The sequence below is a fragment of the Camelus dromedarius genome, chromosome 21, assembly GCF_036321535.1.
Source record: "Camelus dromedarius isolate mCamDro1 chromosome 21, mCamDro1.pat, whole genome shotgun sequence".
NCBI classification, from domain to species: Eukaryota; Metazoa; Chordata; class Mammalia; order Artiodactyla; family Camelidae; genus Camelus; species Camelus dromedarius.
The window spans coordinates 34,799,164-34,822,244 of NC_087456.1; the positions used below are offsets into that span (position 1 = coordinate 34,799,164).

At 48.7% G+C, this 23,081-nt stretch overlaps 1 protein-coding gene across 3 annotated transcripts; it reads left to right on the top strand.

The window, feature by feature from the left end:
• Positions 1-1,557: 1,557 nt before the first annotated feature.
• Positions 1,558-21,072, top strand: LHX9 (LIM homeobox 9). 3 transcript variants are annotated; one of them, XM_031438336.2, is made up of 6 exons: positions 1,558-1,640; positions 6,768-6,886; positions 8,819-9,021; positions 10,130-10,485; positions 16,546-16,748; positions 17,951-18,824. In XM_031438336.2, exons 1-6 carry the CDS (start codon positions 1,613-1,615, stop codon positions 18,206-18,208), a joined length of 1,167 nt encoding a protein of 388 aa, XP_031294196.1. In that variant the 5' UTR covers positions 1,558-1,612; the 3' UTR covers positions 18,209-18,824. The 3 variants fall into 3 exon arrangements, with proteins under 3 accessions (XP_031294196.1, XP_031294195.1, XP_031294200.1); XM_031438335.2 differs by lacking the exon at positions 1,558-1,640 and having other exon boundaries at positions 6,356-6,886; XM_031438340.2 differs by lacking the exons at positions 1,558-1,640; positions 17,951-18,824 and adding an exon at positions 20,892-21,072 and having other exon boundaries at positions 6,703-6,886.
• Positions 21,073-23,081: the final 2,009 nt, after the last annotated feature.

A 23,081-nucleotide genomic window follows, 5' to 3' on the forward strand; every position in this document is an offset into this window, starting at 1 on the left:
AGAGGTTGGTCTGCCCCTACGCAGCCCCACGAGCCCCTACCCGGGGACGGGTCCCCGGCGGCTCCCGGGCCCCCTGCGCGCTCGGCCCACGCCCTGTAGAGGAGCTTCTGCTGTGGCCCGGGGAAGGGGCAGGTAGGGAGGGCGGCAGCACAGCACGGACCCGCGCGCTGGAGAGGTCAGTCTCGCTGCTCACACCCCTTCCCCATCCGCGCAGGAGCCTCCCAGGAGTCCCCCGCCCCCACCCCGACTGCGAGGGGCGCACTGGCTGGGGGAGCGGGTAAATAATTGGCCAGGGGCCAGGCTTCCTGGTTCTTCCTCCCCTTCACCGCGGCCTGACTGCGCCCGGGGCTGCTGGGGCAGCGCAGCCCCTCGGGAAGCTGAGCCCAGGTAACCCGGCGCCCGCCCCGTCCCGGGTGTGGAGTCTGTGTCCCCGCGAACGTTCGTCTCCGAGGGTTTGAGTTGGTTCTCTCCCGGATGGATGGCCATTCCCACTTCCTAGCCGGAGCCGGGCTGCAAAGATACCTCGGGTCCTCGCGCTGACCCGGCCGAGAACGCCACTCTCGAGCGCAGAACGCACCTCAAAGTGCTGGGTTCCTGGCGCCCAGCCCGGGAACGCCGAGGTGGGAGGGAGGACCGGGAGGGAAAGGCGGAGATGTGGCGAGGGAGCAGTCAATGGCTTAGCCCAGCTCCCCGCAGGAGCTGCCGCCTGTTCACCGTCTATGCAGGCACCAGCTGGCAGCAGCATCTTTGAGGTACGAACACCGGGAAGGCCAAGGCCGGTTGGGGCCCTGGGAGCCCAGGGCACGCCGCGGGACTCCAGCTCTCCCGCTGCGCCCAAGGCTCAAGATGCTCACGGCTTTATGAGGTTCCCTTACGGCCGAGTCCTCCATTAACACCTCCCCTGATTACTGAAAGGCTGGAAGGGCTGAACGCAGCCTCAGAGCTTGTCTCCCGGCATCGGTCCGCGTCTGTGCCCTCTGCCCAACCCTTCCTCCTCCCCCTCCCGATCTGGAAGCATATATAAACAGAAAATAAAAGACAGGTGGAGGGAGCTGCCGGTCAGAGGTGAGGGATTCGGGTCAATTCCGACAGAGGTGGGGGGTGGGGAGAGAGAGAGACTGAGAGAGAGAGGGAGAGAGAGAGGGAGGGAGAGAGAGAGAGAGGGAGGCAGAGAGAGAGAGAGAGAGAGAGAGAGAGAGAGAGGGAACGATCCACCGGTTTATTTATTTATTTGGATTAGCAGAGGACTCCTTGGCAAGACCTGGGACCCGCCCGCACCTCTGGCCTCCCGCCCTCCCTCGCCGGGGACCAGGTTCTTGAGGGGAACTTCCGGACCTCAAGGTACCAATGGGGTTTGTCTAGTCGGAGCGGTTTTCTACCCTGGGTGTGCTCCTGACCGCCGGGCGCCCAGGAGCGTCTCGGGCACCAACCGGAGGCTGCCGGGCTTCCTTCTAGGCCGCTCGGTACCCGTGGCTTCGGAGGGAGGAGCGGCTGGGACGCTTCCCCCGGGTGGTGGGAGGCGCTCGGGGCCCGGGGCCGCACCTCTGAGCTGATGGGTTGATTTCTCTGCGGTGCAGCCACCATCACAGCGTGATCAACTCCCTCTGTCAGAATGCTGAACGGCACCACCCTAGAGGCAGGTGAGTTCCGTGCCAGGCTCTTTCTCTTGCTTTTTTTCTTAAGCCAGTACATATATCGTGTGTGTGAGTGTGCGCACACGCGTGTGCACGCCTTCGTTGGGTAGAAGGAAGACGGGTTTGCGCTTGTCTTAGCAATTAAACTGCTTCCTTGGCTCTGAAATACACGGTCTCCTTCAGGATTCCTGAAACCTGCGGTTTCCCTCCTCTTGCACTTCTCTCGAATGTCTGAGTTTCTCAGGGTGGAGGTGCTGGGGGCGGAGGTCTAGGTGCCACTGCGCCGCGATTTGCCGGCGGCGCCGGGGATGCGCTCCGGGTCCTTCGCGGAGCTGCTGGAGGTGTCTCCTCACTGGAAGCGATGGGGCCGGGGGTCGGGAAGACACCGTTTCTCACCCGTGTAGGCCTTAACTGGAAACTACCTTCACCCCCTTTTTCTGTTCAAGCTGAAGTCCCGCAGCCGTTTCTGCGGGCGATCTCCGCGGACGCGGGGCGGGACGTCTCCCTTTATTCCTGCGGCGGTTGCGTGCCCGCCGCCCAGCAAAACACAGGTAAAAGGGCTTCAGATTTCAGAAGCGCGGTGTTGGCGACTGGGCAGCAGTCCCTTGGAGAAGAGCTCGAGGGCGGTGGAGGAAGCGGTTTGAAGGGAGCACTGCACGAAGAGGGCCGGAGGCCTTGCGGGGCGAAGGGGGTTCCTGGGCACAGAGCGCACCCCGGGCAGGGCAGGTTGCGCCCGCCGCGCGAAACCAGCTCCCGGCCAAGGTGCGCAGCGGCGCGGCCGCGGGCCTGCCTCTCGGTGCGATATTGCTCCCGCGTCCCAGCGCCGCTCGGCCCGCTCCCATCTGGTCTGGAGGGAGGCCCTCCTAGAAAGACTGAATCCGAGGTGCGCCCTCGCCGCGGCGCCAGTCCGGACCTGTCACCCTGGGTGGTGGGAGAAGGTTCGCATGCAGAGTTTTCCTGTGCCCCGGCGCGCAGGAAAGAGAAAGGCTGGCGCGCCTCCGGTCGTCTTCTCGCCTCCCGCCCAGCGCAGAACCCCCGGCATCCAGGGCTGGGCGAGCGGTTCCCACCCCTAGGAAGGCGCCGACTCTACAGGGCCCTGGGGTGCTCAGGACGGTGCCAAAAGCCGGACACCGCTTCAAGAGCTGCGCCTTTCAGACCGAGGAGGCTCTTCAACCAGCTTACTAGGGAGGAGAGGTGCCATCTGCCCTTTTAAGGGCAGATTCAGGACACAGGATCGTGGCCTCCAAAATCCTCTAAAGAGCCCTTGAATCGCCAACGTTCTCAAGAGAGCCGGGTTTTCCTCTCCGGACACGAAAGCTTCCCCTGCACCTTGGTAAAGCTATGCATTCCCTTTACTTCCCTCTTATCCCCTCTCGAGAGCCGGAGTCCGGGACAAGGCTGCCGCCCTCGTGGAGATTCCGGGACCCTGACCTTCGATCCCTGCTCTCTGCCCCCGGGGTCCAAGCCGCCTCCTTTTTTCCAAAGCGGCAACAGTAACCGGCTGGGTGGCTGGCGGAGCAGAAAAAAGAGTGGATGAAGTGCGCTCAGTCGTGAGGGGGGGCAGCCTCTGGCCAGAGTTCTGCCGCATTGCTCCAAACAGAGCTTTGTGTTTAGACGAGGGACCGGAGCTCTCACTCCGGGCCGCGGGCGGGGAGGTCCCTGCACCTGTCCCGTTGAGAGATGCGGCGGCTCAGCCCCAGAAATTGAGCAAGCCAGCACTCTAACGTTTACCGAGCCCTCAAGGGCTATTCCGCGGGCCGGGGCCCTAGCCCCTCCTCTTGAGACACGGAAGAAGGCAGAGCCACAAAGACGCTCTCCTTAAAGTGCTTACCGTCCTTTGAGAGTGAAGGAGTGGGGGTGGGGGCACTCACGCAACCTCCCAGAGGCTGCAAGACAAAAAGGTTAGGACGTCCCAGGTCACACCCCCAATTCTTGGAGTATCCCCCCTACCCAGACCTCCCTATGGGCTTCCTTTTTCCGGAACTGTAAGAGGCTGGACCGATGCGGAGTGATTTCCGATTTCTGCAGAACTAACAAGGACCTCCCAAACTCCAGCGGCCCCCTGTCCCACCCCCTAGCTCTCTGCAAACTTCCTGCATTGGCTGAGAAGGAAGAATCCTGGCAGTTCACTTCTTTATGGGAAATAGCAAATCCCACCCGGTGCTGCATCTTATAACCCGAGTTTTATAAGAAAAAGCAGGGATAGCTGGGCTCCAACCTGGAAGCTGATGGCGCGAGGTCTTCTGACCTGCCTGTGTCTGATTCGTGATTAACGAATCTGTGTGCAGTAGACAGAGGAAGGAAGGAAGAGTGGGAGGGCGTCTGTGCCTGGCTTCGCTGGAGACTCTTCACAAAGTTCTGGCTTTTCCCTGGAGTTGTTAGTTAAACTTTCACTTAAGGAAGTCTCCAAAGTTTCATCCCTTGCAAGGAGGCGGTGGTGTTCTTAGGTTCTTTGTTGGTTTTGCCGAGCAGGACCCAAATCCTACAACAGCCAAACCCAATTCCAGACATCCCCATGAGGAGGAGCGGGGAGAAGTTAGCCTGGAAACTAGACAAAGCAGGTCCCTGGATTGAGGTCCCATATTTACTTTTTCCTTTGAGCATCCTTGGGTTAATTGACTGATGTTCTTCTCAGAGACCCCTCCTCTTTCTCCTCCTCCTCCTCCTCCTCCCCACCTCCTCGGGTCCCAGTCACCGTCTTGTGGGAAGGCAGTCTGCCCCTTTGTGAGAGGACCTGCTGTCTCTGAAAGAGCTGCTGCCCCCAGCCCCTGCGTTTGTGCACGTGGGTTTGAAAAGCTCATTGATTTCCATCCAAAGGGGCTAATTACATTACTTACAGTAAATAGCGGCCCTGCTGTCCAGTAGAGCTGCCAAAGTGAGGGGGGAGATCTCCAGCTTACTTCACTTGATTGGCTTCATTTTTGTGTGAAATTGTATTTTATGAACTGTATTCTGGCACCCGGAGGACCATAACAGCGACCAGTCTGCAAATAACATTGTTTTTGACCCTGATAAAAGAGCAAGGGGGAAGGAAGAAGTGGTGTTTTGGGTTTCATGGCATAGGTCACTCCAGCAGCTTCAGAAGGGATGCTCTGAAGCAGGAAGTCAGGCTGCACCATTCTTGTCTCCTTCCTTCTTTCTACTCCCTCTTCCACCCCATGCTTTCTCTACCTTCTTTCCTTCCTCTCCTCCTTCCTTCCCTTCCAGGCTACTTCCTTCCTTCCCTCTCTGGTTCCTTCCTTCCTTCCCTCCCTCTCTCCCTTCATCTCTCTAGATTTGAACACTGTTCCATGTCCAGCTCCTCCCGAGGGGAAGCGAGCCTGCCACGAGGGACCTCCTCGAGGTGTCCAGGACCATCCGGATAGAAGCCGGTGGTTCTGGTAGAGCCAGCCACCAGGGCTCGGTGGGAAACAGGCAGGATGGGGTGGGGGTGGGGGGTGTACCGAACGGAGCGCAGCCTCGAGCTTCCTTCTCTCTCTGCTTAAAGCTGGGTGGGTTCCTGCCGCTGCTCCCCGCTTCGGGTCCCCAGGGGGCTTCAGGTGGTTTGAATGAATCGACAATATCAGAGTATTGTGGCCACTTTTTAATAGGGCCAAGGAGGGGCCCCGGCTAATGGGAACAGAGGGAGAGCGAACAACCCCTCCTCTTGTGAGGCTCAGGGCTGCCATTCTGCTTGTCAGCTCGCACCTTCCCCTCCTCCACGGCGAGGAGCCCCCTTCACATCCTCCCAAGTGTGCAGCACGTCCAGCTTTACGAGTCCCTTGTCCAGCCGGGGCGTGGGGCGCGCGCCCGGTCCCGCGGGGGCGGCGCCCAGCTCGTGGGTGTCTCCGAGTCACTGTCCACATTGACAAGTTTTCTATGGGGCAGTGGAATCGCCAGCCGTTTCCCTTCAAACCTGAACTGGGTAAGAGAATACATCGCTCCTTGGTCATGGTTCACGTCTCCAAGCCGATGTCCTGGCCTCTAATTTTTCAAAGAAAATCTTTTGGCCAAAAGGAAACTCTAGAAATAATAGGCTCTTCTAGCTCCTTTTCACTTTGGAGGTGGCTTCAGCCCCTGGGAGAGTCGGGGGCCCTAGGAGGAGGTGAAGCCACTCTGCTTTTAAAAAGTGAGTTGAGACAGCGGTGGTGGGGAGGAAAGAAATATCTGTCCCCAAATATGTACTTATTTGGGGTCCCCATCAGCTGGGGACCAGAAAGTCCACAAGGAGGAGACCTAAAGTTTGGAGCTGACCTTCTGTCCGACTTGAGCCAGGATCTGATCTTGAACTTGGACCAAACAGGCCGGCCCTCTGCCTCCTGCGCCAGGGCGGGGACAATAAGGGCTCCTTTTTCCCCTTTAAAACGTGATTGCTGGGAACTCTTGGAAGGATGTTTGTGTGTGTGTGTGTGTGTGTGTGTGTGTGTGTGTGTGTGTGTGTGTGTGTGTTGGGGGGAAGTAAATGCCCCCTCCTCCTGCCTTCCCCCTCCCCCCCATGTTTGTCCCCGCTGGCCCATCACCAGGGGGTTGAGAGGAGTATGACAGGTCTTTGTTGTCTGAATAAAAATCCGTGGCAGCTCCAGGGAGAGAACTCCTCCTACTAAATTATCAAAAATGGGCTGGCTTTAGTCTCTTAACAAATTGGACACAGCTCCGGCAGGAGCAGTCCCCGACCCAACCTACAGGCACTGGGAACTTGCAAGCAAGCAGGGACCGCTGAAAATAGCACTTCTTTTTCTTTCTTTGTGTTCAAAACTATTTTCTTTCTTCACCAGATTTTGTTTTCCTCCCCCCGCGGCAGTTGTTTCTCATTAGTAACTCGATCTCTCAGAGCAGTAAGATTTGCCTTCGCCTCCTTTCCCCTCCGCCCGTGCTTGTTTGTTTTCTGCACATCTCCTTCAGGGAGCCGCTGGGGCTTCTCCCCCCCTTCTTCCTTTTTTCTTTTCCGAGCAGACCAGTTTCCACTCCGTCTGCCTTTCTTCTTCCCTCTCTCCGTCTCCCCCTCTGTCCCCGAGCGTCTCCGCACTCCCGCATCGTGCAGCCTCTCGGTCCCTTCTGCTCCTTCCCTCGGATGAGCTGAGAGCCCCGGGCGTGTGTATATGGAAATAGTGGGGTGCCGAGCAGAAGACAACTCGTGTCCTTTCCGCCCACCAGCCATGCTCTTCCACGGGATCTCCGGAGGCCACATCCAAGGCATCATGGAGGAGATGGAGCGCAGATCCAAGACCGAGGCCCGCCTGGCCAAAGGCGCCCAGCTCAACGGCCGCGACGCGGTAAGGAAGGGCCCGCGGCGGCGGTGGCCGGGCGCCCGCGCGCGCGCTGGGAAGCCGAGGCGAGCCTCCCGGGCCGGCCGAGCGAGGATGGCGGGTCGTAGGGGCGTCCGCTCCAGACGGGCGGGTGGGTTATCTCCCGTCTGCCAGTCTGCGAGGTAAGAAACGGCCCCTTTCTGCCTTGAATTGTCTGCACTGCTGATACCCCGAGCTCGCTATCCTCTGCCGCAGCTGGTCCCGGGAAAGCAGGGAGAGCCCGGCGCGGGAGGATGCGGACATCCTCTTCTGCAGACCTCAGGCTTCGGTCTCCGGGCCGGCTGGGCTCCCGGCGCCTCCCCGCCGAGGATCTGCAGCCCGAGGGCGAGCTGGGTGCGGGCAGTGGCCTCCCGGCGCGAGGCCGAGCGTCTGGGCCGGGCTGAAGCCCGGTGCCTCTAGTCTCTGGGTCTGGTGGCCGGACCTTTGGAGCCGACTAGGACCGATGGGGCTCCCTCCAGTTCTCCGGACGCTCGGGACGCAGAACCTCCAAACATCGCAATTTCCCGGGTCTCCGACCGCCTGGCTCGGCCCCTGAGTGAGACAGGACCGCGCTCAGCTCCCGGGCCGGGTGGCTGTAGCGTGCAGGGCAATCTAATAGAAAACCCGGAGAAGCGGGGCACCCACCCCAAGCGCGAGAACTTTCTAACCCTAAACGCTGTCATCGACCACCTCTGTTACTACTATTCATAAGAACAAAAATCATGCCTGTTTAATAAAGAAAACCAATTAATAATCTATGTGCTTGCCTTTCCCACTTAACGAGCCGGAGGGGGGAAACTGCAAAGGTCTCCGGAAATGATTTCTGCCAAACAGAGCCGAGTAGATCCTCAGGCATCGCCCGGGAACCGTAGTTCAAACTAACCCGGCAGGCGGCCCCGGGCGGGTCAGCGGTGTCTTGCGTCCACAAGTAGCGAGTCGGTGGGCGCTTCTACGTTTGCAACACGAATTCAGTGCGGAGGCCCAGTCCGATCACAGGGGGAGACTTTACTTTTCCAGGCCCGCCAGAGTTCCGTGGGGGAAGTCCAACCCATTCCAGCTAGTCCTGAGGGAAATGTCCAGCGGTTAAGCCCCCCCTCTTTTGTGGCTATACTGTTTAAAAACAAAAAGCAGTAATCCAAACCTGAATTTCACCGCGGGGCTGCGCTTGTTACGGGGAAGTTTCCCCATCCTCGTGCCTCGTGGCGACGCAGGAGGGAAGCTTAATTTGGGCATTAAACAGATTTTCAGGACAAAGATCTCCTGCCTATAGCGATGTCAGGGAAAGAGGGACCATGCGGAGGGGATCGTGACAACGGACTGTCCCCGGGAACAGGCACTGCACACACTTACCAGGAAAAGGGCCAATATCCCTGAAACTAGCAAGATCTGCCCAATACAACCCGATCAAAACAATGTTGACCGAATTATGAATACAAGTGTAAAAACCTCTCCTTTCAATTTCAACGTTGCTTGTAAGAATTTAGAGAAATAGAAATGTAATAGCGTTTATTTAAAAACAATACATGCTTGTTCAGATCTCCTTTCCACTCTCCAGTAACAATCTCCGTTGTTTTTATTTCGTGTGCGTTGAAAGCCACGATTTTTAGCTTTTAATTATTCGAATTCGGGAACATCCACCAAACTCAAACCTATGAGCTCCTAGCCTTTTTAAAAAGGCTGGAGGTGGCCGGCCTGTCTTTAGGTTAAGTCCCAGGAGGACATGAATGCCGGGTTCAGGCAGATGCGGCAGAGAGGGTGAGAGTCGAAGAGGGAAAAACAGCCAACGTTCCCCGGACGTTTGCCTTTGCGCAGTGGCCCTGATCTTGCGATGCTCGCCGGTGCAGAGGACCCGCGCTACGCTGGGGGGACCCGCGTGGGGCGGCCCCGCGCCCCGCTGACCGTGCGCGTGCTTCCTTGCAGGGCATGCCCCCGCTGAGCCCGGAGAAGCCCGCTCTGTGCGCCGGCTGCGGGGGCAAGATCGCCGACAGGTACTACCTGCTGGCGGTGGACAAGCAGTGGCACCTGAGGTGCCTGAAGTGCTGTGAATGTAAGCTGGCCCTCGAGTCCGAGCTCACCTGCTTCGCCAAGGACGGTAGCATTTACTGCAAGGAGGATTACTACAGGTATTTCCATCCTTACCACTTATGGCACACTTGGTGGGGCCACCTGCCCAAGCCCCCGAGTCCCCTCCCTGTTCCCTGCCCCTTGCCCCTTCGGTGGTACGGTTGCCAGTCCCCAGACCGGGGAAGTCCACCGCGTAAGCCTTCAAGCTGCAGCCCCCGCCCCGAGATGCGCGGTGAGGATGGGCGGGGAGGGCGCACCCCAGGTCTAGAGCAAGGATCAGTGACTGTCCTTCACTGGCGGCCCTTGGCAGCTCAGCTGAGGGAATTGGGGAAATCGCGCGAGGGTAAATGAACGCGTCTGCGTCCACCGAGACTAAAGCGGTTTTGTTTTCCGTTTACTACGAACTGGGCAAGGCCGGTGCCTTGGAACTGAACCGGTGGCCAGGGCACCAGCAACTGGTTGTCAGGTTTTCGCGAGGGTGGTGGGAAATCGAGTAAATGACCATGAAAGGAATAATTCCCGTTGCCGAAGCCCAGGCCACTCTTCAGATTTGCCCTTGCCGCTGGTTAGAACCTGCCCGCCACACGCCAGACGCCGGACAGCAAACTCGGTGGCCGCGTGTTTGTTAGTTCTTCCCAGTTCTGTTTCTGGATTGGGAACGGGAGCTACGTGCAGGTGACCCAGCTCCGCTCTCCGCCGCAGAGAAGTGGTTAAAAAAATGAACGTGCTTTCCTCTGCAAAACTGCCCCCTGCCAAGGCTCTGTCCGTCCGAATGCTTTCAGGCACACTCACACTTCCATAAATAATTACAGCACCCTTCGTTTGTATGCTCCGTAATCGAGGTAACGTTTTCACTTGGCATCGCAATGTAATATTTTTAACATAGTATAGTGAGTTAGCCAGGGCAGAGTTTTATGGGGGGGGGTTGCTTTTGAAAATTTACAGAGAAGAAAGTTGAGGATCAGTTCCCTGCGTCTTCTGATTTTAATGTAAGGGTTCTTTGTCTTGTTCACCAGAGCAGGTCAATAGGCAAATCAAATTGATGTCCAAGTGGGCACAGGTCTCCCCCTCCCGGATCCCTCCCAGGTCTCAGACTTGGGCCACTGCTGACCAAGACCCAGTTGTCTTTGCCTCCACCAACGCTCTGACTCGACTGTTTCCTTCCAGAAGGTTCTCTGTGCAGAGATGTGCCCGCTGCCACCTTGGCATCTCCGCCTCCGAGATGGTAATGCGCGCCCGAGACTCCGTCTACCACTTGAGCTGCTTCACCTGCTCCACCTGCAACAAGACCCTGACCACGGGTGACCATTTTGGCATGAAGGACAGCCTGGTGTACTGCCGCGCCCACTTCGAGACCCTCTTGCAAGGGGAGTACCCCCCACAGCTGAGCTACACTGAGCTGGCGGCCAAGAGCAGCGGCTTGGCCCTGCCTTACTTCAACGGCACGGGCACCGTGCAGAAGGGGCGGCCCCGGAAGCGGAAGAGCCCAGCGCTGGGAGTGGACATCGTCAATTACAACTCAGGTGGGCACACATCGCTCCCCGCCCCGCAGCCCCCACCTTCTCTGCCCGGGGGAAGTCCATCCAGCTCCTTCCCTGTCCAAGACCTAGCTGCAAGAGGGTGTGTTCCTTAGCATGTCCCCTTTCTCACTCCCTTTCACTCAGAAATAAGGAAAGATGGAGAGTGGAAAGAGAGAGGAGTGAAGAGGTGGAGGAGGGAGGGTGAGGGAGAAGGAGAAAGACCTTTCTTTAGTTTGTGGCAAAAAACACATTCATAACCATGGGCTGCAGTGACTTCCCCCAAACAGGCAGCGCCAACTCCTTGCTGCCTGTTAGTTAATGAGCCCATTAGTTTCTGGCTCTCAGTTGGAGCAAAATAGCCCCAGGGCAATTCCTGTGTGGAGGCCAAATTATAGATCCTGAAGGAGGTTTTCCTAAATACGGAAGAAAAAAGAAAAGAAAAGAAATCTTCAGAGCCCAACCCCAGTCTGTCTAGAGGGGGCAGAGGCTGTGGTCACCAGCCCAGAGTTAATCAGGGGAACAGTTGGCAAGAGTGTTGAAAAACCAAATCCCTGATCTTGGCGAAAGCAGTTCGCGGGGCGGGAGTCACTCTCCACGGCTGAGCTGGCCTGCCCGTGCCATGGGTCAGGGGACTGGTCCAGCCAACTCATCCCCTGTGTGATAAACCCTCCCGACTCCCAGACCGCCCAGAAGACTGGGAGAGCCTCCAGGTCAGGGCCTCCGAGAGGCTTAGTGGTGTCCCAGGCTGTCCCCTGCCAGCCTTCTCTCTTAATTAAAAACAAAATGCAGGCAGCAGGCGAGAGCATGCTTTCTTCCTTGCTTTGAGGGGCGCACCTATCACTTGTCAATCTCTCACTCACCGATCTCCCACTGGGGGCAGCCTGCTCCCACCAGCCACCCGTCAGGTGAGGATGGTGACAGACCCTGAGGACCACAGTCTAACTCCAAGCAGGATGGAAACTCTTTTTAGGAGTCCTACCCACTGGGAAAGGAGGTTTCAGAATGCCCTGGGCTGACTTTTCAGAAACCTAAGGACTGGTTTCCTGGCTCTGACTTCCTGTGTCCTGGTCCAACCCAGGCTGGCATCTCAGCAGGCAGGAGGCTCAGGCTAGAGGAGTCCCTTCTGCTGGAAAGAACCTTAGGGACCTCATGGCGACAACCCCACTCTGTTACTTGGAGCACCCAGATACCAGCCAAAGGTGGGAGTCCCAGAGCATTGATCTTGCCTGTTTTTCCCTCTGGACCCCAAGTATCTGATGTGGGGACCCAGCCTGCTGTTGCCCAATGGTAAAGGAACCCTGTCCTGCCAGATAAATGATGTGCTCAAGGTCACACAGCCACTGTGAATGATCTGGAACTCAGGGTTCACTTGGGAGCCCACAGCTTCCAGGGGAGCCCCGCAGGCTGAGCAGCTCAGCCCAGCCCTCCCCTCAGCTCCCTCCTGGGTTCTCCAGCCAATTTCACAGAAAAGACTCCATGGATGGGGACCTAAGGAGAGTGAGGACCCTGCACTTGTCCGAGGGAGTTCATGCCCCGGTCACTAGACAGAGGAAGAGGGCCGCTGGCTGGCTGCAGACCCCACCCGGATGGGTTTGTGTCACCCGGCAGGCGCATCCCCCGGTTTTGCCAACCCCCCGCCCGGGGTCGGGGCCTTGCACTCACCCCTGCTGTGCCTTGGCAGGGGCTCTGGTTCAGGGCCACGTTTCCCAGTGTGCTTACTTGGGCTCCTTTGATGCGTGGTCCCCGGGGCAGGCCGGGCAGGGCACTAATTGTTCTTCATTAATAGAAGATGGCATTGGAATCTCTGCCACTCACCAAGGCCCTAATTAGAGAGAGAGAGAGAGAAAACAGCCAGTCCTTGCAGAGAGGCCCTCAGCCCAGGAAGGTCCAGAAGTGTGGGGAGGAGACTTCTAGCCAAACGCCGCAAGCCGAGTTTTATGCTTGTTTGTTTAACCTAATTAGTTAAATTTGGTTTCACCTTGGATCTTACTTTATGTTAGAAAGATCTGAGGAGACTGAAGGACAATAAAATGCTGCTATTCCTGCTTCTCCGAGGAGAAATAGAGAGTACAAATTTATTTCTTAAAAAGAATGAAAATCTCTTTCCACTTAGATCTTTAGTTTGTAAATTACTGCTGCTACAAGGCCCTTGTTCGTCAGGGAGGGAAAAGTTGCCAAGGCCTCCCTCCCTCCAGGGAGTTCGCATGTCACCACTGCAGAGCCGGGGTCTCTTAGCTAACGGCCACCCTATCCTCTCTGGACTTTTGCCCAGAGATATGAGTAAATAGCATATATTTCTTTAACATCAGGTGAAAATAATCTAGAGAAACTGGGTTAGAGATGCCTGACCAGAAATCAACCCACCATCTAAAAAGAGTTTATGAATCAAATACCAACTTGCTGTTAGAAAACTCGCCAAGGAAATGTTTCAGTAAATTAAAAACATGTTAAAGGGCAGAGAAGAAAATGGACCCACAGGTTTAGCTCCCTATTTTAACTTTCTCTGGATCTTCGATTGCTGTCTCTGCTTAAACGTAAACTAGTCTCAGAAAAGAATAACGATATGAAACAAATATAACTTACACATGGACGTATTTTCAAAAACGTGTACACAAAATATGTTTGTGATTCAGAGTTCCGGAGATGTAAAACTTGGCAAAGATCAGTTAGCGCTTGATATAAGGCACATGCCTTTAAATGAGAATATTCCTAATTTAGCTTCTCTCTCTTTGTGCAGAGATTTTAGGCAGATATTTTAGAAAGAGAAATGGAAAGTTTATTTGGAATGCGGTATTGAAGCAAAGCCCTGCAGGGTGAAGGACAGGCAGCTCTTGTCTGGGTAATTTAGCACTGATTGAGAACCTGAATTTTTGCCGCTTCTCAAAATTTCCCTCAGGTTCTTTTCTTCGCTTCCAAACTTCTAAAGCTCCTGGTAGTTGTTAAATTAGCCTGGCACTGACCCCTAGTGGTCTCTCAGGGATCAGTTCTCAGAAGGTTACACAGCTTCAGAACAGAAACTCACTTCAGTGTAGGGGACCACTTCACAAGTGACCAGAGAATAAGATACTTAGATCTTCTCATTAACTTTATTTATTTATTTTTTATTGAAGTGCTGTCAGTTACAATGTGTCGATTTCTTGTGTGCAGCACGGTGTCCCAGTCATGCATATACATACATATATTCATTTTCATATTTTTCTCATTAACTTTATAATGCCAGATGTGTACTTACAGGTGTCTGTTTAAGGCAGTTTGTCATTTTGTCTCATAATTTTTGGGGAAAACCCTACACCTTTAAAAGTAGACTCTGGGGAACCACAGTCACTTGCAAGTTTACATAATGCATTTGTAGTTAAACATAAGTAATTTAGGATAACACACTCAGTTACTCTGCAGACGATACAGATTGCTCTATCAAGTTGCATCATATAACTGATTGCATGGTTTATCTGTTTATCTTAATATCCGTTTAATAAAGTCCTAACAATCTTTGTACACACTGAATTGTATTCTATGTAAAAACCAGTCCCATAAGCTGAAATTCTCTGCTGAGTTTTTCATCTATAATGAAATATAGAAACATCTATAATGGATATAGAATGCATATTCAGAAAAGCAAATTTACCAAAACTCCCTATAATTACTTTCCATAAACTTCATTTTAAAGACTAATGAGTATATAGTGAAGTTAGGAATCATGCTCATTTCTTAAGAAATATTAACTTGTTGTAGGGGGATGGCTAAGGGCATTTTTCAGTACCCAGTTAAATCTTTTACCTCAAGTGTAACATTAGATTTAATATACGGTTCAGGAAGGGTTACATGTTACGCAGCTGTGATAGGACTGAAATCTTATTTGAAGAAGACTCCAGTGACTCAGGTGTGCCTCTTTGACTGTTTTGGTGTGGCTCCATCTATAATCTGGTTGTGAGATGCAGCTCAGTTTACTGGAGATAAGTACAGTTTTATAGTAGGTCATAAGATGCCATTTCATCCATTTGAGGCTATGAGAGTGCAATTCTGTAGAATATTTGAACTTGACATCTCTCCACGGGGATGCAAGAACATAAAATGTAAAGCATATTCTCTCTCCTACTTCTGGGTACCCGTCACCCTTTCTGGTGGAGTTTAAGAAGGCTTTGTTCAGCATTTGGATGCATCTCTCTCTCTTGCATTCCATTTGAAGTTTATTTGATTTTGCATTAATAGTCGCTCATGATTTTATGGATGAACAAAGATTCAAAATCTTGGTTGAATGTTTGTTGAGCTCCTGGCCCTGTTTCTGGCTTAGGGGACCCAGCGGTGAACAGGATATAGTCTTCCCCTTAATGAACGCACCTGCTCTTTGGCCAAGGGTGCCCTCCTTGCGGAATTTATGGAAATATAAACAAAGGAGACATTAGTTTGTGCCTAGTCTTGTTATTAGGGAGAATTTCTTGTTAAGTGGATTTTTGTGATGCAGCTGACCTCCTGTTGAGGACTATAAAACTACTGTTTTTCTGTATATATACTGATTTACTGCGAGGTTTTTTTGTTTTTTGGTTTTTTTTGGCAGGGGGAGGTAATTAGGTTTACTTATTTATTTTTTAGAGGAGGTGCTGGGGATTGAACCCAGGACCTCGTGCATGCTAAGCACACGCTCTACCTCTTGAGCCATACCCTTCCCCCTGCAAGGGTTTTTAAAAAGTAATTCTAACCAGAGCATAGCAGGCAAATAATATTTTATCAAGCAAAAGGGAAGAGCTAATAGTAAGAGATGGCTCACTTTCTTTGAGATCCAAGTTTCTCCACCCCTCCCCCAGGGACCCATCAGGTTGATTTTAGATATTCCATTACAATGCACTAAAATGCAAGATGAGCAGACTGAATGTACATCAGATAAACATCTGAAGTAAGATTTTACAGGACAAAATTGCCATGCCCTTTAAGTTGTGAAGTTGGCTGAATCAGTAAATATTTAGCAAAACAGTTTCATTTTGTAATCATATTTCCTATGCAGAGCCAGTAGGTTACTGGAGGTGACCTTTCAAATGCACATCTCCACATCCTGGGGACAATGACTTTCAGGCTGGCTTCAAAGGCTGGGTTGTTTGGCCTTCAGTGCTAAGGGGGCTGCACAGTGGGGGTGGAGATGCCACCCTCCTCCTGGCCCCCCAGTCTGGGGCACAGCCCACACCCCCGCCAGAGCAGAAAGGGCCAAGATCTGAGCCTGGACGCAGTGCCTCTGAGCTGTGAGCTGCGGGGAGTGCTCGGGCACGAACCGAGTGAAGACAAGTCTGGGCTCCTTCTCTTTCAGAAATAAGTATTAAAATAACTCAAGGGAAAATGGTTTTCACCCTGGTTAGCCCTATGGGAACCAGTTATAGCTAAAAGCCCTTAAAAGTAATATTCTTATGGTTACATAAGACTCCTGCAAATTTTTTGTTTTGTAACTTTTCTCCCTCCTGCAGCCACTTTTTAACTTTTTCCTGATGGAAAAGATTCCAGGAATAGCAGAAAAGGCTAAAAACTGGAACTGACTTACACTCTTCCTTTGAGGGGCAGGAGTGTCTCTCTCTGCAACTTTCAGATTTGAGAGAAAGCTGAAATTACTTGTTTGCATACCCCACAAGACAAAAAAGCAATACTTTCAGAGAGGATATCTCATTTCACAAATAAGGACAAAATGTGGAGTCTCTCAAAACTGTGTATATGGAGGGGTGATGTGCTGATATCCATAAATATATTAGAAAAGTTTTTTTTTCCTACTCTTGAGATTTCTCTCACTTTGACACTTACAGGTTATTTCATTTTTTCAAGTTTTTCTAGCAACCATTAAGCAAAAGAGAGGATTTATCTAGTACTCTTCTACTAGGTAAATTTGGGTTATGTCCACATTAACAGACTAGCTTGATGGACTTTGGCAATTAACTTCTTTCTTTTGTCCGGATCCCGCTCACAACTGGGTCGACAGCATTTCCCCTAGTTTCTGTCTTGTCAGAGCATCATTGTGCCACCTGCCATCCTTTCAGCTAACGCAGGACTTTCCACTGAGCGCTTGTTTGTCCACTGTCACTGCAACAGGTTGTAACGAGAACGAGGCGGACCACCTGGACCGGGATCAGCAGCCTTACCCGCCCTCGCAGAAGACCAAGCGCATGCGCACCTCCTTCAAGCACCACCAGCTGCGGACCATGAAATCCTACTTTGCCATCAACCACAACCCTGATGCCAAGGACCTCAAGCAGCTTGCTCAGAAAACAGGCCTGACCAAGAGAGTTCTGCAGGTAAGAAACCTCCATCGTCAGCTGTGCGTTCATTCACCTCCCCTTGCTGTGAAAACAGTTCTCCCGGTCTGGAGTGCTGCAGATACTTCCTGCACTGCTTCTCGCTGCTTTCCCTTAGTGACCTCCCTAGAGAGCGTCCTGAGACTTTGCAGGGGCTTCCCGGAGAGTGCCCAAAGAGAGACCCAGGGTCCTTTAAAATGCAGCCACATTCTCCCGACAGATGGGAGGCTTTGGGTCCATCAAAGCCAGCTCAGCTCCTCTCACTGCTCTGCAAACGCAGGGGACGTTGTCTGCGCGAGCTGTGGCTTTGCAGACTTCCGTTCGCGTTAGGCTCAGTGCAAAGACTTGGGTGGGGGTGGGGGGGACCCTCCGGTGCTGTCTGACTTCACCAACTCTTGGCAGCCTCACTGCGTATTATGAGGTTTCAAATTCAAGTCGACCCTTTCCCTCAACTCCTGAAAAGCCACAAGTAGGGTCAGGGTCTCGGCAACCAACTGGAGCCAGTATTTTTCTATTTTAACAAACCCCATTTAGCAACTAAATGCTGGGAGTGAGATCTGCTGTCCGATGCCTTTCCTAAACTCACCGTGGTAAGAATGCCCAACTAACGAAATGGTAGCGGGTTGCTGTGGGTCACTTCCCGGCGACAAACAGCAGGCATTTTAAACTCCGCCCACCAGTCAGTCTCAGGTTGCTTGGAGTCTGTGGCCCTGGAGGTATTTCCTTTGCAAGGAGTACTTGCCACGTGTCAGACTCCAGAATAGCATGAAGTCTGTTTCAGTGATGTTCATTTCACGTGAGTGACTCTTACTTTGTGAAACTTTCCAGGACCTCGCTGGTCCTCATTCTCAAAAGACAGCAGCTGAGGAATCAGGCTGTATTTTCCCCTCGTTCTCTCTGCGCCTTCGTTTTTCCATGGTATCTCCACATAGACATCTGTGGCCCCCAGTGGCACTTACTAATGTTGGGGGAGGGGAGCCTACGTGCAGGTGACAGGCTCCCCGTAGTAGTACTGAAATTCCTGTTTTAAAAGAAAGCAAAAAAAAAAAAAAAAGCACGTCTCTCCCAAGCAAATAATTATATTTAAAAAGAGAAACTTATATCCCAAAAAGAAAAAAAAAAAAAAAAAAAAAAAAAGAAAGAGCGAGAAAGAAGTCTAAAAATAAACATCGGTAAAGAAATACATTGGGATTGGTTTGCAGGTTTGGTTCCAAAACGCACGAGCCAAATTCAGAAGGAACCTTTTGCGGCAGGAGAACGGGGGTGTTGATAAAGCCGATGGCCCTTCGCTGCCCGCCCCGCCCTCAGCAGACAGCGGCGCTCTCAGTCCACCCGGCACTGCGACCACTTTAACAGACCTGACCAATCCCACTATCACTGTAGTGACAGCCGTGACCTCTAACATGGACAGCCACGAATCCGGAAGCCCCTCACAAACTACCTTAACGAACCTTTTCTAACATTGGTTTTTTTTTTTTTTTAAATTCTTCCTCTTCTTTTTATTATTATTCGAATTATTTTATTATTTACGAGACTATTTTTTTTTCCCCTAACCCACAAGATATTTGGGAAATAAAAACAACAAGCTTGTGTGTAGCGTCTGCAGCCACTTGGCGAATGAGTTTACAGTATTGTCTCCTTTACGAAGTGTTTTTTTTTGGGGGGGGGAGGTGTCTACAAAGTGTATTTGGATTTTTTTCCTTTTAAATTTAATTAGATCTTTCAGTCGGTAAGGGGAGTTTTGGAATCTAATAAGTGCCTCTTAAAATTGTATGTTACTTATTTCCAGAATCTCAAAGGAAAAAAGAAAAAAAAGAGTGGTATTACGATGGGCAAAAAAAGTCATGTTTGCAGTTAAATAATTAGGTTGATAAAGAATCCAAAAATTAATTAAAGTTATTTTTTCAGATCTTGCAATTGTATGTGAACTGACGGAATTTGGAAACCTTCACATTGCTTTTTTAAAATTTTAAAACTGAAAAAAATGTGTTGATCACTTCTTTTTGTTACAAATGAGGAATATGACTAAACAAAAATATTAACTGTAGCAAATCTAAATACTAATTAGGTGGGAAATCTATTCCAGGAATATGATTTTTTTTTCTCTTAGAGATGTACATCTCAACAAAACATTTTTAATTATTTGCTTTTCAACATCTGAAAAATACTTAAAACTCGTGTATCCATGAAAATTCCAAATAGAATTTGAAATTCTACACCTTTAACCTTCTCAAGCTAAAAGTGATAGTTACAAAACCATTCTTTCTAAATTTTTTTTTTCCCCCAGGGAAGATGGAAATAAGCAAAATATAATTTTTTAAGAAGTTAAAAAATCAGTATAGTGTAATTAATAGCTCTTAATTGGCTTCCGCTGTACCATGACATTGTACCTGGCATTCCATATGAATAATGTTCAAAAGAACTTAGACTAACACTAACAGTGAACATTTTATTTTGGTTTTGTTTTGCTTCCTTTTACTTTGACACAGGTTGATATATTTGTCAGGAAAAAAAAACCCTTTTCTGACATCAGAGATTTGAACTTATTAGTTTTAAACTTAGATAAACTCAGAAGCCTCGTGGATGCGGATCTGAATATGTTTCCTAGTTTACAGTAGCATTTTTTTTTTTTCCTTTTAATTGAAGCTAAAATCTTAACGGTCTGGGCAGTGGTGAATGTTCATGTATACGCTTCTGTTGTAGTTAAATACCAATTAGATTGTGGATTTCCTAAAAAAATAAAAAATAAAAAAGAAGTCAAGATAAATGTCTTGCTTTAGTGGATTGTTAAGAATAACTTTGCACATATTCCCCACTTTTTGGACCCCTTAAATCTCCTCTGGCGGTCGAAGTGGCTATTTAATAGATTTTAAAGGTGTCCTTCTGGCTGTATAAATGTGTGGTTACATATTGAGGTTCACTGCCCACATTAAAGTGCATTATTGTAACTTTTGCTCAGGGTCTTTAGAAAATTAGCACAGAAAGTAGCTTATTTTTTAAAAAAAAAAAAGATGATGGAAGATAAGTTAACACTGTAACAGAAGAAAGGTGTGTTTGCCATTATATATTTAGCAAGTGTGGTTATCATCTTCTGTGGAGCTTAAATCTTGACTTTTCATATTTCTATTACATTTTGGGCATTTACCACTAACCAGACCAAACAACCTTGGTAAGGCTGAGATCTTATTAATACACTTTTACAGGTAAAATATTGATACTTATAAATTTTGTTCTTTGACAGAACAATATATGGTACTATAGATCTACTTTATTAAGTAGACTGATTATAACTCAGTTCTCCTACGTGCCTTATGATATAACTTGGAAGTAAGTTTGTGAAAAATCAGGATATATGTGTTGTTTGTTAAATTAACTGTTTTAAGCCCTTTTGACACCTCACTAGTTTTGTACTGGTTTACCTCTTATTTCTGAAACTCTTTTTATGGTGTACCTGTTAGAGAGGACAAATGTGTCATAGAAAGCAGCTGTGCACTCTTTCCAATATAGTTGAGAAATTCAATACTCTTATATCTTGAGCTTCGTGTTTATAGTACAGTAAGTGGTCTAGCAGAATTGTCCATGTTTCTTTGTTTATTGATAAATGCATTGTATAGAAACTATTTCCCCTAAATATTTATGGACCAATCAATTGTGATATATCCTATTAAATTTGTGTGAATAAACCATTTTGAATCTAAGGAGTTTTATTTCCCATCAGTTTTATTTACAGCTTAACTGTACTAGTGTATTTCTAATACTTATTTGCAAAAGGTACTAAAGTGGTAATGCAGAAAAGTTTTAAATATGCAAGCATACAAATAGTGTTTAGATTTCCAAACTTCTGATTCATTTTAAGTTATACACCATTGCAATGCAATGTAATTCAACTGTGAATTACGTTTAAATATATTTTCCTGCAATAAAAGTAATGCCCCACTGATTTGACTCAGTCCAATTTTTAGAATTAAAAAAAAGATAATTAGCAGATAAAGTAATTGCATGGGAAGAAATCTTAAATATGATTAAGTTTAATGTTAGGTCTATTGAGCACAAATGGATATTTGTAAATCTAAATAGAAATTGCAGACCCCTAAAAGCCAAGTTGCTCTGTAGTTAATAAATTGTCACTATGATTTTTTTCAGGGAGAACAAATCTTGGGGCATTACAGCCAAACATCCCGACGTTTGAAAATTCCCTAAAGTATTAAAAGAAGGGGAAAAGTTTGATCGGAAATCCACTGCAGTGAAGACAAAGACAATATTAGGTTATGATAATCATACATTTAAAAAATCTATTGAGCCAAAAAAAAAAAAAAAAAAAGACAGAGAGACAGAGAGTGAAAGAGAGAGAGAGAGAGAGAGACTTAAATGTCATTTACTGAATGTTAACAAAACTTCTGTTCTTTATGGTGTCTAACACAAATGGAGGCTTAAAATTATGTGGTTTTAAACAAAATTAGAGAAACCATGTATAAACCAGATTAACCAGGCAGTAATATGCCCACCCCATATTTGAAGAAAATTATTATTAAAAAAAAAAATCCCACACATTTGTCAAGCACAATAACTGTAAAATAAAGTCCAAAAACATCCATTTCACCTGCTTGCTAATGTGTACTAGTCCTGTCTGCTAATGGCATTTTCCAATTGTAAATTCAAAGAAAAGCTGTCACTCATTTAAGAGCATAGGGATCAAACCCCAGTAATTTGAGTATTGTTTATTACTTCCTTTTTAAACAGAAACCTCTGCATGCACTTTGACATCTGTCACTCCCAGTGTACATCTCTGTATGATGACTTATCTTTGCTGTTTCTTGTATGATAAATAGCTTTCCTTAATAAACATTTTATTTGATGCAAATATAGTTAACTTTATGTTAAACACACACTGTTGAAATTAATTTTGAACACTGTCTTAAGAGGCAGCACATTTCCAACTTACACTTAGGAAAAAATTCAAAGGATAGAATGAGGTTAAATTCTGGTAGTCTAGGATAAAATTATTTACTTGGTTTTTAACTTCTCATGCTTTTTATTTGTTGTATTCAATTGACACATGGACTAAAAATGTAAAAAGTGCAAAGAAAACCCAAATTACAACAAAAATAAACCTCAGAATAAGCTGTCATGTAAAATTTCACTTTTTTAGATGATTAGGGTAAAATTTATAGATCCTCTCTAAGTTTACATGTTCACTATGCAATGAGCAAATTTATTGAAAGTATACAAATATATTCTGAACTATGACAAGACTCAGTCTTTACATAGTTCAAATTACATATGACATGACAAACAAATGAGTGAGTGGGAGGAAAAACAAGTATTTAGGAATGAGGTTTTTTAACTGTTAAAGGGAATATTTGAAGAAAGAATTTTTAAACTATTCATATTTAGCTGTGTATCCAAAGCATATGTTAAACAAATTAACATAACTTTCCAGAAAATTTTTCAGTATGATGAAATTTTTATTATATACAAATGAACCCTATGTAAATGATGTAACTTTTATGAATGATAGACATTAAATATTTCACTGACATGTATTCTCAGAATTTTGAATGTTTTCATCAGTGCTTTCACTTCCTGAATTCTAAAAAAGGAAAAAGAACTTAAAAAATAGACAGCAACTTTCTAATAAAAAAAAAAAGCAATACACCATGACAGACTATTTTGAGTGATCATGAAACATGTTGGTTTTGTCAGTAACTTGAATGTTTATGCCTCATTGAAACTTCCTCCATGACTGTAGCAACTTAAATAGATTTTCCAATACATTTCCAGCCCGTTCATTCCAGTCCTTGTCCTACAGCTCTGCTTTCCTTCCCTGCACTGTCACCTACGGCAGCTTCGTTTAGAAATATTTTGGAACCTCGCCTGGTTTTACAGACCTTTAAATATTTGTCTGGTACGTGAAATGTGGGAAGAGACCAAAGAGGGAAAGAACATGACTGAAATTAGACATCTGAAAAAAATGAGACAAATTTGAAACAGGCACATTTTTAAAGTGTCAAAGAAAGGAGCGCTCATTAGGTGAGCGAAAAGAGCAACAAAGCCCAGGATGCTGATACTCGAAGGTCCGCGGTGCTTTTCTGTGATGGACAGCGTGGTGGCCGGAGTTCCCGAAGCTGGCACTGAGCCTAGACCTGGAGGAGAACCACGTGGGCTTCTCAGTTGGGAGCAGGGCACTACATTTTCATAGCTTCTGCTTCCCTGAGGCCTGGAATAGCCCAACTGCTTGCAAATCGATCTTGGGGGAAAAAATAAAAAAAGCGTCACTGAGAGCGTCTGTCAGCTTTGGTGAGTTGCGACTTTACAGAGTGGGTAGGTTTTTTA